This window comes from Oenanthe melanoleuca, chromosome 19, assembly GCF_029582105.1.
Source record: "Oenanthe melanoleuca isolate GR-GAL-2019-014 chromosome 19, OMel1.0, whole genome shotgun sequence".
NCBI classification, from domain to species: domain Eukaryota; kingdom Metazoa; phylum Chordata; class Aves; order Passeriformes; family Muscicapidae; genus Oenanthe; species Oenanthe melanoleuca.
This window is the reverse complement of record NC_079352.1, coordinates 10,904,195-10,920,602: the sequence shown is the minus strand read 5'-3', so window position 1 is coordinate 10,920,602 and position 16,408 is coordinate 10,904,195. Positions and strand designations below refer to the sequence as shown.

At 57.6% G+C, this 16,408-nt stretch overlaps 1 protein-coding gene, 1 long non-coding RNA gene and 1 pseudogene across 3 annotated transcripts; 2 read left to right on the top strand and 1 right to left on the bottom strand.

Moving 5' to 3' along the window:
* LOC130260850 (gastrula zinc finger protein XlCGF49.1-like) overlaps positions 1–16,408 on the bottom strand; it is a 160,390-nt pseudogene that overhangs the window by 63,364 nt on the left and 80,618 nt on the right.
* Positions 4,265–8,092, top strand: LOC130260856 (uncharacterized). The gene is made up of 3 exons (XR_008841854.1): positions 4,265–4,645; positions 5,067–5,154; positions 5,339–8,092. It is a non-coding gene; the product is annotated as an uncharacterized LOC130260856 (long non-coding RNA).
* On the top strand, positions 8,395–12,258 carry LOC130260842 (N-acetylmuramoyl-L-alanine amidase-like). Of its 2 annotated transcripts, XM_056506601.1 has the most exons (5): positions 8,395–8,620; positions 8,926–9,795; positions 10,597–10,807; positions 11,568–11,889; positions 11,966–12,258. In XM_056506601.1, the coding sequence occupies exons 1-5, from the start codon at positions 8,410–8,412 to the stop codon at positions 11,966–11,968; spliced, it is 1,617 nt and encodes a 538-aa protein (XP_056362576.1). In that variant the 5' UTR covers positions 8,395–8,409; the 3' UTR covers positions 11,969–12,258. The 2 variants fall into 2 exon arrangements, with proteins under 2 accessions (XP_056362576.1, XP_056362577.1); XM_056506602.1 differs by lacking the exon at positions 11,568–11,889.

Genomic DNA, 16,408 nt, shown 5'->3' with positions numbered 1-16,408 from the left:
TTGCCTTGAAGTGCTCAGGGACCACCAGCTCTGAGCTGCATCTGGATGTCCAACTGCCTTCCCAGTCCAGAGTGGATCTTTCCTCCTCAGAGCTCCGTGGGCTGGGTTTGGAGCCCCTCCTCATGCAGGATCTCTAGGCTTTTCCTCCCCAGTGAATTCCTGTGCTGTGGAGCCGATCAAAACAGCCTATTCCATGAGGTTCTGCAGTGGAGATTTTTCCTTCCTGGTTGCTGTTCTCAGCTCGTTTTCTGGGGAAGGAAGTACAAGGAGAGGAAGGAACAAGAAAAAGGAAGAAAGACAGAAGGAGGGAAGGAGATTTATTTTTTGCCAGAGGGAAGGGGAAAGATATTTCTCCAATTCATCCCTGGCAGGACAGTGTTGGCAGAGAGGTTGTCCTGCAGGCGGGGGCGATGCTGGGTTAGGAGATGGAGCAGAGGAGAGGGGGAAAGGGGCAGTGACTTCCTCCTCACCTGCCTGGGGCTCCTGGGGCATCTTTCTCTTCCTCGCAGCATCCTCCTCTTCCATCTCATCAAGGTTTGGGGACTGAAATTCCTGTTTTGGGGGAAAAACAAGTTGTGAGTGCATTGGTTTGGATGTTCATCCTGCCCAAATCCATCTCAAGTTGTCTGTGTCCATAAAAATCTCCAGACCACTAAGATTCAGCCACCCTCAAAAAAACCCAAACCACCAAGATCCAGTAAAAAAAACCCCACCCAGGAGTTCCCTCTCTCTGGTCTCTCCACTCTGGAGTTCAAGGGGTCCCTCCTGTCTGGGCTTCTGCAGGGTCAGTGTCCATTGCCGGCCTCTTGCCGGGGGCTCTGGCCATTCCCACCCCCAGCACAACTTGCAGCTCCCACCGCAGCTCCCTGAGACGAGCACTGAGGGTTCCGCAACGAGGCACAATATTCAGTTCATGCACACTTTGGTATCTCTGCTTAGATGTGCAAAACCAGCTGCTGCTGAGAAAATCCTAGCTCAGACTGAAGGGTTCCCACCCAAAATGCTGCACTCAGTTCTAGCACACCATTAAAAAATCCAAGAGCAAAACAGACACCTTACAGAATCTTGCAAAATCACATCCGAGAACATTTTGTTATAAAATCACAAGTATTAACAGAAGATGAGAAAGTCAACAACGTTAGAAAACAAGTTTCTAACATTGGGACTAGAAGAGCTCAAGAAATACATTTAATTGGAATGAGCCCTCTCTGACATGTGAGCAATGCCATCGAATCTCCCAAATCAGGAAAATGGGGAGTCCTAGCAGCAGCAGCTTCACACACATCAATGACACAGGACAGGGCGGGGCAAGCAGATGCCAAAATTATAACTTCCACTTGTATTAAGAACTTTGGTTTCAAGTTCTACTATAGCCACTATTAATACAGAGTCAAAAAGAATGAAATTGGTAATAATAATAACTGCAACATTAATAGCAACAATAGTGATAATAGTCATAATAATAATTAATAATGGTAATAAAAACCCCTACCATACTTATACTAGGTTTACATAGCCAGGTTTTGGTAAAGGCGGGGCTCTAGGAGCGCCTTCTGTGAGAGGCTGCTGGAAGCAGCTGCTCCTCCATGTCCCACAGTCAGCACCAGCCGGCTCCAGGACGGACTGGATTCTGGCCAAGGCTGGGCCAGTTAGAAATGGTGGTAATGCCGATTGAAGAAAATCGGTTATCATGCAGTTGTAACTGTGGCCAGGGAAGAGCAGGGTGAGAACATGAAAGAACAAGTGTGCACACAGCCAGGGCAGGGCAGGAGGAGGGGCAGGAGCTGCTCCAGGGGCTGGAGCTGATTGCCCTGACATTCCATGGTGCAGTCCGTGCTGAGGCAGCTGGGCCCCTGCAGCCCGTGGAGGGCACGGAGTGCAGAGATGCACCTGCAGCGCCTGGAGGAGCCCGTGCCGGAGCAGGGGGATGCCTGAGTGGAGGCTGGGACCCCATGAGAAACCTGTGCTGGAGCAGGGACCTGGCAGGGACCTGCAAACCCATGGAGAGAGGAGCCCACGCTGGAGCAGGGTCCTGGCAGAACTTGTGAGCCCATGCAAGTGTGACCCACGCTGCAGCAGTTTGTGAAGAACTGCTGTCTGTGAGATGAACTCACCTTGGAGAAATTCATGGAGAAGCGTCTCTGGGAGGGACCCCTTGGTGCAGCAGGAGAACGACTCCCTTCCCCAAGCAGCAGGAGAAACAACACATGAACTGAGCAGAACCCCCATTCCCTGTATCCCTGCACTCACTGGGGCAGGAAGTAGGGCTGGGAAGGAGGGAGGGATGGGCAGAAGGTGTTTTTAAAGCTTTATTTTACTTCTCACTATCCTGCTCTGATTTTGATAGCAATAAATTCAATTAATATCTCTAATTTTGAACCTGTTTTACCCATGATGGCATTTGCTGAATGGTCTGTCCCAGTCCTTACCTCAGCCCATGAAGCCTTCATTCTATTTTCTCTCTCCTGTCCATCTTTGGAGGGGAGTAAGAGAGCAGCTTTGCTGGGTGTCTGGCATCCAGCCAGGGTTAACTGACAACACTTCCTTTCTCTCATTCTTCCTTTCTTTCCAGAGGTCACAGTGAAGAGGTTGAGTGGGGCTTTGATGGGGGGTATGAAGGTGTTGGGGAGAAGTGGGGACAGGAGCCCCAGGGATGTGGGACAGGCATGAGAGGGGCCCAGGCAGCTGGCAGGGGACAAGGCCTGTCCCCCTGGCCCAGCAGCAGCCCCGTGCCCTGCCCAAGGTGCTCCCACCAGAGGCTGGACCCAGAGGCAGGGGGAGACCCCAGTCCCAGAGGTGGCATTTCTGCCCCAACCCCCGTCCAGCCCAGCTTGCCCCGAGTGCGCAGTGACCACTGGCACGGCTGCACTGGAAAGCATGACCTGCTGGGGACATTGAGAGCTGCCCCACTGTGACACTGCCCTTGGGATGTCACAGGCACCAAACAAATCACAGCCAGCCCCGATCCTTGGGATGTCACAGACAACAGAGCACATCACAGCCCCGCTCCTTGTGATGTCTCAGGCACCAGAGCACATCACAGCCCTGCTCCTTTGTGATGTCACAGGCACCAGAGCACATCACAGCCCCACTCCTTGTGATGTCATAGGCCCTATGAGTGTCCCAACACTTGGGAAGACTTTTTCAGTGCAGCTCCTATCTCCTCCTACATCAGTGGATTCTCACAGGAGAGAGGCCCTATGAGTGTCCTGAGTGTGGCAAGAACTTCACCCAGAAATCAGCCTTGACCCAACACCAATGGAGACACCGTTAAGGCAAGTCCAGTGAGTGCCCCAAGTGCAAGAAGAGCTTCATGTGCTGAGCTCTGTGGGAGGATTGGTGTTGGATGATTCTCCAGTGACCCCCGGTGGGCAGAGCCCCACTGATCTGTGGTGCCGTTGCCCTGTGTTGAGAAAACACCTCGCTGGGGGGTCTTCACCTCTTCCTGGCTTCCTGCAGCCTCGATTTTCTTTTCATTTCTCTTTGTCCTTTCCAAACACCCGAAACTGGCATAAAAATAAAGATGTTGAACTAAAACATGGAGACATGGGGGGAACTTGCAGGGGCTGTGGGGGATGCTGGGTTTGAGGGAGTTAAGGGCTCCTGGGAGAGACTTGGGACTTGCTGAAGGCTTTGGGGACCCCAGGCTGAGTGGCTCTGGCTGCACTGGGAGACCCTGGCGGAGGTTCTGGGGCAGCTGCTCAAGGACCCCCTTCTCTGGACCTACACCCATGGCCCCCTGTCCCAGTTCCTGGTGTCCTCTTGATCCGGATGCACCTCTCCTTGCTGCCACTCCCATGTACCCCGCCAGTTTCTATGTCACCCCACTCCTGGTCCCGTCCAGCTCCCATCCCAGGCTGGATCCCATTCCCGGTCTCATTCCCTGTTCCTGTCCCATTTTCTCCGTTCCCATATTCTCAGTCCTGTATTATCTTTCCTATTCTCGTTCTCGTATACTCGTTCGCATATTTCCATTTCCACATTCCCATTCTCGGTCCCGCTCCCATATTCCAGTTCCCGTATTTCCAGTCCCGTTCTCTTATTCCCGATCCCAATCCCGGCTCCGGTCCTATCTTCCTATTCCTCATCCCATATTCCCAGTCCCGTTCGCATATTCCCAATCCTCGTCCCGTTCCCAGTCCCAGTCCCGTATTTCCAGTCCTGTTCCCGGTTCCCATTCCCGATCCTTGTCCCCATTCCCGGTCCCTGACCCCTTTCACCGGACGCTGCCGCCATCGCTCCGCCCCCCGGCCCTCACCTGACCAGGGAAACCCCGCTCTGCTCCCGCCCACCAATCACAGGAGCGCGATTGCTCCTGGATTTGCATAGCTCCGCCCCGTCTACCACCGGCTGTAGGCGGGTCCGGGCGCTGTTCGCTCCCAGCTCCCTCCCAGTGCTCCCAGTAAGAGCGGTACAGGGAGGGAAAGCGCTTCCAGTTCCTGCCCGGGGCTCTCGGGATCGCCCCCGGTGCTCCCAGTATCGCTCCCAGTGCCGCGCGGGGCGTAGCCGCTTTGGGGACACCCCCAGGGCAGAGCGCGGCTGCTTTTGGGTGTCGGCACCTGCCCGGGCCGGGCTGGGAGCGGAGGAGAGCGGGGGAAGAGGAGAGACAAAGGAGGAGGAGGAAAATGAAAGGCAGGAGCGTGAGGTAGAGAGGCGGGGGAGCAGGAGGAGGAGGAACAGAAAGAGCAGGAATTGGAGGGAGAGAGGGAGGGAGGAGGAAAGGGAAGAGCAGCGGGAGGAGGAAGAGGAGGAGCAGAAGGAACAGGAGCAGCTGCAGGGGGAAGCCACGCGGTTTCCCCGCCCGCCCGCTCAGGCGGCGGCTTCCCCGGGTCCGGCAGCATCCCCCACCCAGAACCCGCAGGTGAGCGGGGAGGGGGAGCTCTCCCCTGAACCATCGGAGGGTCTCCGGGAGGGTCTTTTTTTGCGGAGCAGGGGATGTTTGGATTTTGGAGATGAGCGGGGTCAGGGCCCTCCGAGACTGAAAGGGGCTGTGGCTTCTCCAGCTGCCCTTGGGCACTGGGACCATCAAACCCAACGCACTCACCCCTTGTTTTGCCCCAAACCAGGATTTCCTATTCCCCAGCCTTGGCTGAATGGAGGAGGAGGAGCAGGAGGCTGCTAGGAAGAGGAGGATGTCCCGGGAGCCCCAGGCAGGTGAGGAGGAAGTCACTGTCCCTTTCCCCTTCTCTGCTCCATCTCCCAGTCCAGCATCGGCCCCGGCTGTAGGACAATCCGTCTGCCAACACTGTCCTGCCAAGGACGGACTGGGGGGGATCTCTTTCCCCTTCCCTCTGGCGTGGAGGAAAATCCCATCCTCTCCTTGTCCTTCCTCCCCCAGGAAACGAGCTGAGGATGGAGACCAGGGAGAACAAATCTCGACAAAGAGGTTAAGCATTTTGAGCAGCTCCATGGCTCAGGAATCCAACGGGGAGGAAAAACCCCAGAGATCCCGCATGAGATTGAGCTGCAAATGCAGACCACAGAGATCCAAGGAGGACAGACCCATACTGGCCCAGGAAGGTGGCTAGAGATGCAGTTGGAGCTGGGTGTCCACGAGCAGCTTCACGGTGGGGTGAAGCCTCACTAGTGCTCAAAATGTGGAAAGAGCTTCAGTAAGAGATCCTACCTGACCTGCCACTGGAATATCCACACTGGGGAAAGACCCTATGAGTGCGGGGATTGTGGGAAGAACTTCAGAGATAGCTCCAGCCTGATCGTCCCACCACAGGATCCACATGGGAGAATGGCCATATGAGTGTGGGGCATGTGGGAAGGGCTTCAGAGGAACTCCGACCTGATCCAGCACCAGAGGACACACAAGGGGGAATGACCCCATGCGTGTGAGGAGTGTGGGAAGAGCTTCAGCCAGACCTCCCACCTGATCAACCACCAGAGGATCCACAGTGGTGAATGTCCCTACACGTGTGGGGAGTGTGGGAAGAGCTTCAGAGGGAGCTCTGACCTGATCCAGCACCAGAAGATCCACACTGGAGAATGCCCCTATGAGTGTGGGCAGTGTGGAAAGAGCTTCTGCACAAGTTCCCAACTGGTTGTCCTTCGGAGGAGCCACACGGAGAATGGCCCTGCAAGTGTGGGGACTGTGGGCAGACCTTCATCCACAGCAGGAACCTGATGCAGCACCAGAGGAGCCACGCAGGGCAGAGGCCCTATGAATGTGGAGAATGCGGGAAGAGGTTTCTGACTACCTACCATCTTCTCAGGCATCAGCAGACACACACAGAAGAGAGCCCCTACGAGTATGCTGGGTGTGGGAAACAGTTTCAGACCAGTTCAGATCTCAAGCAGGAGCAGATTCACATGGATGAGAGGCCCTTCTGCTGTCTCGACTGTGGGAAGGGCTTCAGGTACAACTCTGACCTCATCAGGCACCAGCTCATCCACACCAGGGAGAGGCCCTACGAGTATTCTGTGTGGGAAGAGCTTCTCAGAGAGCTCAGCCTCGACGCAATACCAACGGAGCCACCACTAAGGGAAGCTCTGTGAGTGCCCCATGTGTGGGAAGAGCTTTGTGCTGTGCTCCAGCTCCATCCCCCGTGGGAGGATCGGTGTTGGATGATCCCCAGTGACCCCCGTTGGGCAGAGCCCTGGTGAGCCATGCTCCCATTGATCTGTACTGGGAAGACACCTGGCTGGCAAGTCCACCAGGCTCCTCGTGGCCTGGATTTTCTTTTCTTTCCCTTCATTGCTTCAAAACATCCAAGATCAGGCCAGAAATAAAGATGTTGAACTTAAGACATGGATTTGGATATTAGGAAACATGGCCATGGGTTCGGACATAGGGGGACATGGGCCAAGACATAGGGGGATCTTCCAGGGGTTGTGGAGGATACTGGGTATGAGGGACTTGAGGGGTCCTGGGAGGGACTTGCTGAGTCTTGACTGCTTTCCTTGTTGCTGAGGGCCAGGCCAGGCCAAGCAGCTCCAGCTGCTCTGGGAGACCCTGGCAGAGGTTCTGGGGCAGCTGCTCAAGGACCCCCTGCCCTGGAGCCCCAGCCGGGCATTGGGCTCCTGAAGAGAATGAACATCCTTGACCCCAGGAGGGAAATCCCAGCATCCCCAGGGTGTCCAGGGTGTCAGGGGCAGCTAAGAGGCCCCAACAGGGAGGGGAAAGCCAGACTGAACTGTTCTACTCTAAAACTGCAGCTCCAAAATCCCTGCGGCTCAGGAGAGGTACTCATCTCAAGGGGAAGGCTTCAAGTACAACTCCAGCCTTGTCATCCACCAGCACATCCACACCAGGGAGAGGCCCTACGAGTGCCCAGGGGGCTGAAGAGCTTCATGCTCTGCTCCAGCTCCATCCCCCATGAGAGGATCAGTGTTGGATGATCCCCAGTGACCCCCACTGGGCAGAGCCCTGGTGATCTGTGTTACCATTGATCTGTGTTGGGAAGATACCCCCCTGGGGGGCTCCACATCCTTCTGGCTCCCCATGGGCACCTGGACACATCTACAGACCAGCATCAGAATTCCATTGTGGAGAGTGGATTTGTTGAGTTGCAACCCCGGAAAAATCTCACCTTTTGCATCTTCTTGTGGTATCAGGCAACACTGGATGGCTTTGGAGGTCTTCTCCAACATTAATCTATTGTTTCAATTCTCTCTGGCTCACAGGCATCTTCCACAGCCAAACAGGAATGGACTGGGGCAAAACCCACAGTTTTGGAGACAGTGGGGTGGAAACCCCTCCTAAAAAGGTTCTTCCCACCCACCTAAGCTTGTGAATGCTTTGCCGGCACAGACACATGAATCCTTTTGTTTTAGCCTTGATTTTTTTGTTTCTGTTCATCCCTTTGAAACTCCTGAAACTGGGGTAAAAATAAAGACATTGAACTAAGGCATGAATGGGGACATGTGGAGGACAATAACATGGATGGAAACATGGGTGGGGTCAGCCACGAACTGGTGTCAGTGCCACCACAGTGCCACCAGCACCTTCATCTCAGCCATGGCGAAACTCTGTCTGGTGCAGTTCCTGCCACCATGTTCCCACTGTCACCACCTCGGTGCCCCAGCTGAATGTCACCACCCACCATGGCTGGACAGAGAACTTGTTCTGCTGGTGACAACTGGCCCGAAAGCAGGTGACAGCTATCAGGGTATCCCAGAGCCACCGCACTCAGGGGACTCCAACTCCCCCTGGGGACAGGCTGGGGATGGGACAAGGGTCAGTTCCCCAGGAGGTCACATGGCCTGGTGGCAGTGTCCCCTGACATGTCCTGGTGGCTTCATGCACTGACATGGCATAGTGGCAGCGTCCCCACAGGTATGGCGACACTGTCTTTGATGTGTGTCCTGGTGGCATTGTCTCCTCTCCTCCCTATGTGTCCCCCTCCCTCCTGCCCCGTGTATTTCTGTCCCTTTCTGTGTCTCCCTGTCCTCCCTGTGTCCATGTCCCTCCCCCGTCTGTCCCTGTTCCCCGCCCCCAGCGGGGCCAAAGTCCCCAAGGTCCCGGGCCGTGTCCTGCGCGGTGTCCCCGTGTCCCTCAAGGTGCCCCTGTGTCCCGCAGGTTGTCCCCGTGTCCCTCAAGGTGTCGCCGTGTCCCTCAGGATGTTCCCGTGGCTGCTCCTGGCACTGAGCGTCTGCTCCTGCCTAGGCACAGGTAGGGACTTGCCACGACACCCCGTGACATCCCAGGACACCCTTTGTCTTCTGATTTTGGGTCCATTTCCCCCTATTTTGGTTATCTTTCTCTTTATTTTGGGTCTTTCCCCCCTATTTTGGTTCATTTTCCCCTTAGTTTGGACCCTTTTCTCCTCTTTTGAGTCGTTTTCCCCTCTTTTGGGTCCTTTCCTCCTCTTTTGGGTGCCCTCCCCTTGCTTTTGGCACATTTTTGGGTGCCTCCTCCTCCTTCCACCCCCATCTCACCCCTTAACGCCCCTCGCCCCCCACCCTCTGTCCCCGCAGGCATGTCCCCAGCGGTGTCCCTAACTGTCCCTCCACGCCACATGGACTCGGTGCTCGACATCCTGGACGCCCTCGAATCCCCGGCCTGGGGCGGCTCCCCCGGTACCGCCACAGCCTTGGGGAGGGGGCTGGGGGTCTGCAGCACTCCGGGGTGCCGGGCGGTGCTTGGTGAGCCCCCCGGGATTCCCGAACGGCCCCCAGCTCTCACCCCAGGCCAGTGGAAGCTCCTGACTGAGCTCTTCGGCCACGACCCGGCGACACCGGAGCTGGGGGCGGTGCTGACCCCCGACGGCTCCACGGTGGCCCTCGGTCCTCTCCTGGCCGGCATCGAGGCGGGGCTGAGATCCGGTGGCTTTGGGCCACCCCTCCCCACCCTCGACCCGCCCGCCGACCCCCTCTTGGCTGTCACCATCGCTGAGGCTTTGGGGACATCCTTCCTGCTGGCGCAGGGGGGTGACAACAACGCCACCACGCTGGGACCCAGCGGCTGCTGGGACGACGTGGAGAACCCCCAGATTTACACCTTGAGGGGTCCCGCGTCCCCTGTCCCCGACCCTGTGGCCGTCGGGGCCATGGATGGGGTGATCCTGGGGACGCAGCTGGCGCGGGGACCCCTCCCGGTGGCCGAGCTGCTCCGGGGCTACTACGGGGTCGGGAATGGCTCAGAAGTGGGAAGAGCCCCCAGCAGTTACCGGCGCCGGGATTTTGGGGCACTGGTGGGACAGGGACGGCTGGAGAAGGAGGTGGCGGCAGTTTTGCGGGTGTTGAGGACGCTGTCACCCAGCCCGGAGCTCCTGAGGGACATGGGGACACAAGAGGTGGTGGCCGTGGCTCGTCGGGCAGCGCAGGAATTCAGCGAACGCTACGTGGGTACGGGCGGGATGGCACCTCCTAAGTGGGGGTGGCACCTCCCAAACTGGGGTCATCACCTCCCAGACAGGGGTTGTCACCCCCAAACAAGGATTGCCACCGCACAAATGGGCGTTGTCACCCCCTAGATGGAGCTGTGACCTCCCAAATACAGATTGTCACTGCTTAAATGGGTGTTGTCAACCCCAAATGGAGTTGTCACCCGCTAAACAGTAGTTGTCATGTCCCAGACAGGGACTGTTATCCCCAAAACAGGGATTGTCACCCCCAAAATGGGGTTGTCACCCCTCAAATGGGGATTGTCACCCTCTAAAGAGAGATTGTCACCTCCTAAATGTGCATTGTCACCTCCAGACAGGGATTATCACCCTGTATGTCTCCACACGCCTCTGCTGTGTTCCCAAAGACCCATCAAGCACCTTGTCCCCAAATGGCCTCTGCATGTCCCCAGTGGCTCAGGGGACATATCCAGCCCCTTGTCCCCCCTTGGATACCACCACATCCCCAAGGAGCCCCTTGTCCCCTGGTGGACTCTACTGTGTCCCCATCAAGTCCCATGTCCCCACATGGCCTCTGTCATATCCCCAAGGACCTGTCAAGTCCCTCATCCCCTGGTGGACTCAGCCATGTCCCCAAGGAGCTCTTTGTCCCCATATGGCCTCTGCCATGTTACCAGGGGCCCATAGAACCCCTTGTCCTCTGGTGGACTCTACCGTGTCCCCATCAAGTCCCATGTCCCTACAAGGCCTTTGCCATGTCCCCGAGATCTCAGGGGACATCTCCCCACTGTTGTCCCCACAGAGTGCCCAGCCATCGTGCCCCGCTGCCAGTGGGGCGCCCGTCCCTACCGGGGCACCCCGGCCCCACTGCAGCTCCCGCTGGGCTCAGTGTTCCTGCACCACACCCTGGAGCCAGCACAGCCCTGCCGGACCTTCAGCGCCTGTGCCCGCTCCATGAGGGACATGCAGCGCTTCCACCAGGACACTCGTGGCTGGGACGACATCGGCTACAGGTCACTGTGACCTCCCTGGAGTGATGGCACCCACCACGGGCCCTGGCATCCCCTGTGGGCACTGTCATCCCCACTGGCTCCTATCACCCCGGTCATTGTCTCCCATGGTTCCTGTTAACCCCTATGGTCACTGTCATCCCCTATGGTCCCTATCACTGTCCCGCCATGGTCCTTGTCACCCTGCCCTTCAGTGTCCCCTTGCAGTCCTTGTCATTGTCCCCTCACAGACCCTGCCACTGTCCTCTCACAGTCCCCATCACTGCCCTTCCATGGCCCCCACCATTATCCCCCCACAGTCCCTACCACTGTCCCTTCATAGCCCCCATAACTGCCCCTTCATGGTCCTCACTACTGTCCCCTTGCAGTTCCCATCATTGCCCTCTCACAATCCCCATCATTGTCCCCCTACAGTCCCCACCACACCATGACTGTACTCTCACAGTCCCCATCCCTGTCCCCACACTGTCCTCATAACCCCCCACAGTCCCCCTTCCTGTCCATTTCCAGTCCCCACCACTGTCCCTTCAAGAGACAAATCCAAAATCCCAAGTCCATCCCTGTCCCACCCATAGTCCCCATCCCGATTTCTCCTTTTGTCTCCATAAGCCCCTATGGTCCCCACCGTTGTCCCTGCATTGTCCCCACTGCTCTCCCCTCACTGTCCCCGTCTCTGTCCCTTTGCAGTCCCCACCATTGTCCCCCCACAGTCCCCATCACTGCCCCCCACTGTCCCCTCACTGTCCCCATCGTGTCCCCGCAGCTTCGTGGTGGGCTCAGACGGGTACCTGTACGAGGGCCGGGGGTGGCACTGGGTGGGTGCCCACACCAAGGGCTACAACACCCGGGGCTTCGGCGTTGGCATCGTCGGTGACTTCACGGCCACCCTGCCGGACCCCGACACACTGGCCCTGGTGCGGGACGAGCTCCTGCCCTGCGCCGTCCGCTCTGGCCACATCCGGCCGGACTTCACCCTGCGCGGCCACCGGCAGCTCGGCCGCACCGACTGCCCCGGCAACGCCCTCTTCCAGGAGATCCAGGGCTGGCCCGGCTTCCAGGGGACACCGCTGCCACCAGGCCTCAGGGTGGGTGGCCTGCTGGGGTTGGTGGGAGGGGTTTTGGGGTCATTGGGACTGAGCATGGGTCTTGTCCACTCTGCAGTGAGGAGCAGCCCTGGCCAGGGAGCCTGGGATGGGCAGAGGCAGGAGAAGTTGGACACTGGTCTAGATGGACGCCAGAGCCATTGATCTCACTCTGGATGGACTCTGGTCTGGATGGACACCATATGCATGCATGCCACCTGGACTCTGGTCTGCAGCCCTCCAGCCTGGCCAGCCCCCAGCCCCGATGACCACCAGCCCAGCCACACCCTGGCCCACCCCACTGGCCCACCATCCCATCCCAGTAACTCCAACCCCAAAATCCCCCAAAATAAATCCAATTTCAGGACATCAGTTCCGGGTGGTCCCTGCAGAGCAAGGGGGAAATTGAGCCACGGGCTGGGGGCGTGACTTTGCGGTGATGGGAGGGGACTGCTGGGCCACCCTGGAGACCTCAACCTACCCCCCAAACGAGCACCCACCCCCAAATTTGCATTGGCAGCATCCCGTGCCCTCCATCTCTCATTTCGGTGGGACTCCAGGAGCCATCGCGACCCGGCAGTCCCTTCGAGGGGTGACGCGCGGTGTAACCCCGGTGTCGCTGGCGCGTCCTCAGCGGGACAAGCAGCATCACCTCCCGGGGCAGAGGCCGAGAAGGAGGAGGAGGTGAGGGTATGACTGAAACTCCTGTCCGGTCACATGGAGCAGCAGCGGAGGTACCGCGGGGACGAGGGGGCACACGGGGACAGTTCCCAAAGTCTCCAAGGTCCCCTCGAGGGATGCTGCGGCCAGGGCAGCGCGGGGGGTGCGGGGTCACACAGCATCCTCGGGGGGGGGGTGCGGGGATTTAGAAGTGGCGGGAGGACCCCAAAAGTGCTGATATCCCCCCTTGTAGGATGTGGGCCACCCCCCGCTTTGGGGCGCTGGTGACAAATTGGCGGGTGGCGCTGACAAAAAGCGCAGGTGCCACCTCAAGGATGTCACAGAGAGGGGTCCTGCGGTGCCACCGCGCTCCCCGCCCTGAGGGCCACCCCAGGGTGACAAAGAGGGGATCAGGGGGTCCCCAGTGTGCGGGGGGGTGGGGGGAGGGGGCACGGGAAGGGGGGCCGGGGCGCGACGGAAACGCCTCCGGTCCCTCCTGCGCCCGGGGCACGGGCATGGCGGGGCACCCGCACCCTATCCACGGCAGGGGTGGGGGCTGCGAGGGGCTGGCGTGGGCACCCCCTGGGGTGGGCAGGGCTTTCCCAGGGATGTGGGACCCCGCAAATTGGGGAGCTCTCGTCGGGCAGGAGAACCCAAAAAATTGGGACCCCTGGGTGGACAGAGACATCTCGGGGACGTGAAACCCCACAAAATATCCACTCCTGAGGTGGGCACCCAAAAAACTGGGACCCTTAGATGAGCAGGGGCACTCCAGGGATTTGGGACTCCGAAAACTGGGGACCCCTCAAGGTGAGGATTCCAGGTTGGGGATGCTCACCCCACCACGCTGAAGTCCAGCTTCTGGTGTCCCCAGACCGCCTCCCCCCACCCCAGCCCTCTCCCCTACGCCCATCCAGGGACCCCTAAAATGCCTCCCCCTCACCCCACAACCCCAAATCCAGCCCCAAAAATTACTCCCACCATCCCACCAACCCCAAATCCATCTCATGCACCCTCCAATATGACTCCTCCCATCCCACCATCCCCAATTCCAGCTCACAAAATTACTTCCGCCATTCCACCATTCCCAAATTCCTCCCCTGGGCCCCCCAATGTGACTCTCCCCATCCCACCGCCCCCACATCTACCCCATGGACCCCCTCAAAATGCCTCCCCTTGTCCCACGACCCCAATTCCAGCCCCAGGACCCCCCAGAATTACTTTCCCCATCCCATCACTCCCAAATCCAACCCCCAAAATGTCTCCCCCGTCCCACCACCCCCAGATCCACCCCCTGAGCCCCCCAGACTCTACTGCCCCCCACTACACATGGAGGTGGAAACACCCCCGGCTACCCCCGAGCTCCCCGCCCTACTGAACAACTCCAAGTGTCGCACCGCCACCTCCGCCGTACTCGGGGGGGGGGACCCCGAAAGGGGCGGGGGGTCCCCGGGGAGCCGGTGTTGAGCGCGGCTGCACAGTTGGAAACGCCCCTACAGCCAACACTGACGGCAACAGGGCTGACGACAGCGGTGTCCCCAAGGCCCAGTGCCCCAGTCGCTGTTCCAGAGGGCCTTTTCTGCCCCCTCCAAGGCGCCCAAGGAGCTGTGGGGGCCGAGGGGACACGAGGGGGCGAGGCCACCCCTGCAGCAATACCTGCACTCCGTGAGTACGAGGAGGGGACACAGCGACAGCTGTGGATGGGGCAGGTGAGGGGGTATGGGGTGGGAGAGTGGGGTTGTTGGGGGTTGAGTGTTTTTCCTATTGCTGTGTCAATTTAAAGAATTTTTCCCATTGTCATGCCAATGGAGCTGCCGGGTACACCGCGGATCTTTGCGGGTTCTGGACAAAAGGGGTAGGTGGGATCGGCTTGGAGAGGGGTTCTCGTGCTTCCGGAGGGGACTCGTGTTTCCGGGGGCGGGGAGGAGGATCCTCTCGGTCTTGGAGCCACGCGGCCGAACGCAGGAGAGAGGCAGACCCTCTGCCATCACCTGCCCTGCATCTGCCCTGCTACAGCCTCCAGTCTCTGCGGACACAGCTGACCACCAGAACCCAAACGGTGAGCGAGGAGCTGCCCGCTCCAGCTGCTCCCCCCTGAGACCGGCGCGGCTGCAGCCGCCCCTTCCCGCCTCCGCTCCCGCCGAGAGAGAGCGTGCTCACAGCTAAAGAAAGGACTGGAACCAAGTAATCTGTTCTGTTTTGTTAGTAATTTTAACAACTGCTGTTGTTTCTGCTGGTACAGTTAGATATATTAGTAAAAGAGCTGTTATTCCTACCCCCTTATCTCTGCCTCAGAGTCCTTGATTCAAACGTTTATAATATTTGGGAGGGGGGAGTGGAATTCGGGTCTCTGTTTCAAAGGAAAATTTCTGCCTTTCTTGGCAGACATCTGTCCTTCAAACCAGGACAGATTTTGACGGCAGAGACATTGGCCTGCATTGGGCCATTCATCATACTCTCAAAATTTCTGAGTCTGTTGGCAACAGAACCCACTGTCTCTTGGTGGTCATCAGCATTGATCATTGCAATGAAGGTGGTATATTGAGATGGCCCCAGGTTTGCCAGATTCCATAGCATCTGCCCTGTGCACCTGACCTTGTCAGGGTCATTGTCATGCTGTCCATCCCTCCCAAAGAGTACCTCTAATACTGCCACTTCTCTCAGCTGCTGGATCCCTTCCTCAAGAGTTTTCCAGCGCATTCTACGGTGGTACTCCTGCATTCTCTCTTTGTGGACAAACTTCTCTCTCACACTCATTAAAAGCCGGTCCCAGAGGGAAAGGAGGCCTTGCTCTCTTACAAATATCTGGTCCACACCTGAATCCTGGGCCAAGGATCCTAAATTCCTGGCCTCAGTTCCATCCAGTTGCACACCTGTTCCCGTAAGGTCCCAGACCCGGAGTAACCAAGTTGTAAAAGGCTCACGGCCTCACCGTGCAATGTCTTTACGCAGGTTATGGAGACTGTCGTATGAGAGGGACTCTGTGATAATCTCAATCTCTGGCTCCCTTGCTGGCTGTGAGGACCCTCCTGGCTGATCCCCATTATCTAGGTGCCTCGTTTTAATCTTAGATTTTCTAGTTTCCACAGGGGCAACTGCTGCTGGCTGTGGCTGCTCCTGTGATCCGGCTGGAACTTGGACAGATACAACATCTACGGGTTCCACTGCAGCACCATCTGACTCTCCCTCTTTAGGGCAGGGGGAGGGTTTCTCACCAGCTAAAGAAAAGTGCTCCTTCAACATCTGGCTGTGCTCCTTAAACATCTGGCTGTGCTCCTCAACATCTGGCTTTGCTCCTTCAATACCTGGCCAATATCCTTCACTAGAGCTCCCACCCACTCTGGGTGGTTCATTTCTGCAGTGGGCTGTGGGGCAGCATCAGGCTCTGGGGCAGTATCCCTAGTCCCCGGAGCAGAGTCATGGTCTGGGGCAACATCCCTAGTCCCTTGGGCAGGGTCACGTTCTGGGGCAACATCCCTAGTCCCTGGGGCAGGGGAAGACTCTGGAGCAATATCCCTAGTCCTTGGGGTAGGTATCAGGGCTGTTAACCAAGCCAATATTCCCTTGTTTCTGAATGCTAAGTAGAGCAGGCCTATCAACAACGCCAGCCACTGTATAATAACACTAGCAATTAAAACAGATCTGAAATCCTTGAAAACTGGTGGAGTAGCCTCAAAAACTGGGTGATGGGTTGGGAGAAAATTTCCCTTGCATTCCTTACTTCACAGTAAGTACCATTATTAAAATAACCCCAGAAACACGCAGTTAGAGTATGATAGCTCTGGATCCATGTGGCCACTTCCCAGAGAAAATTAAAAAACCATGAATTCCTGACATAATCAATCCACCAAACTAATCGGAT

Excerpts from the sequence above, each read along its gene's own strand:
- LOC130260842 (XM_056506601.1), top strand. The coding sequence starts at position 8,410 with ATGTCCCTCCCCCGTCTGTCCCTGTTCCCCGCCCCCAGCGGGGCCAAA. Across the intron at positions 8,621-8,925 it reads CTGCTCCTGCCTAGGCACAG|GCATGTCCCCAGCGGTGTCC; the intron begins GTAGGGACTTGC and ends CTGTCCCCGCAG. Across the intron at positions 9,796-10,596 it reads ATTCAGCGAACGCTACGTGG|AGTGCCCAGCCATCGTGCCC; the intron begins GTACGGGCGGGA and ends TTGTCCCCACAG.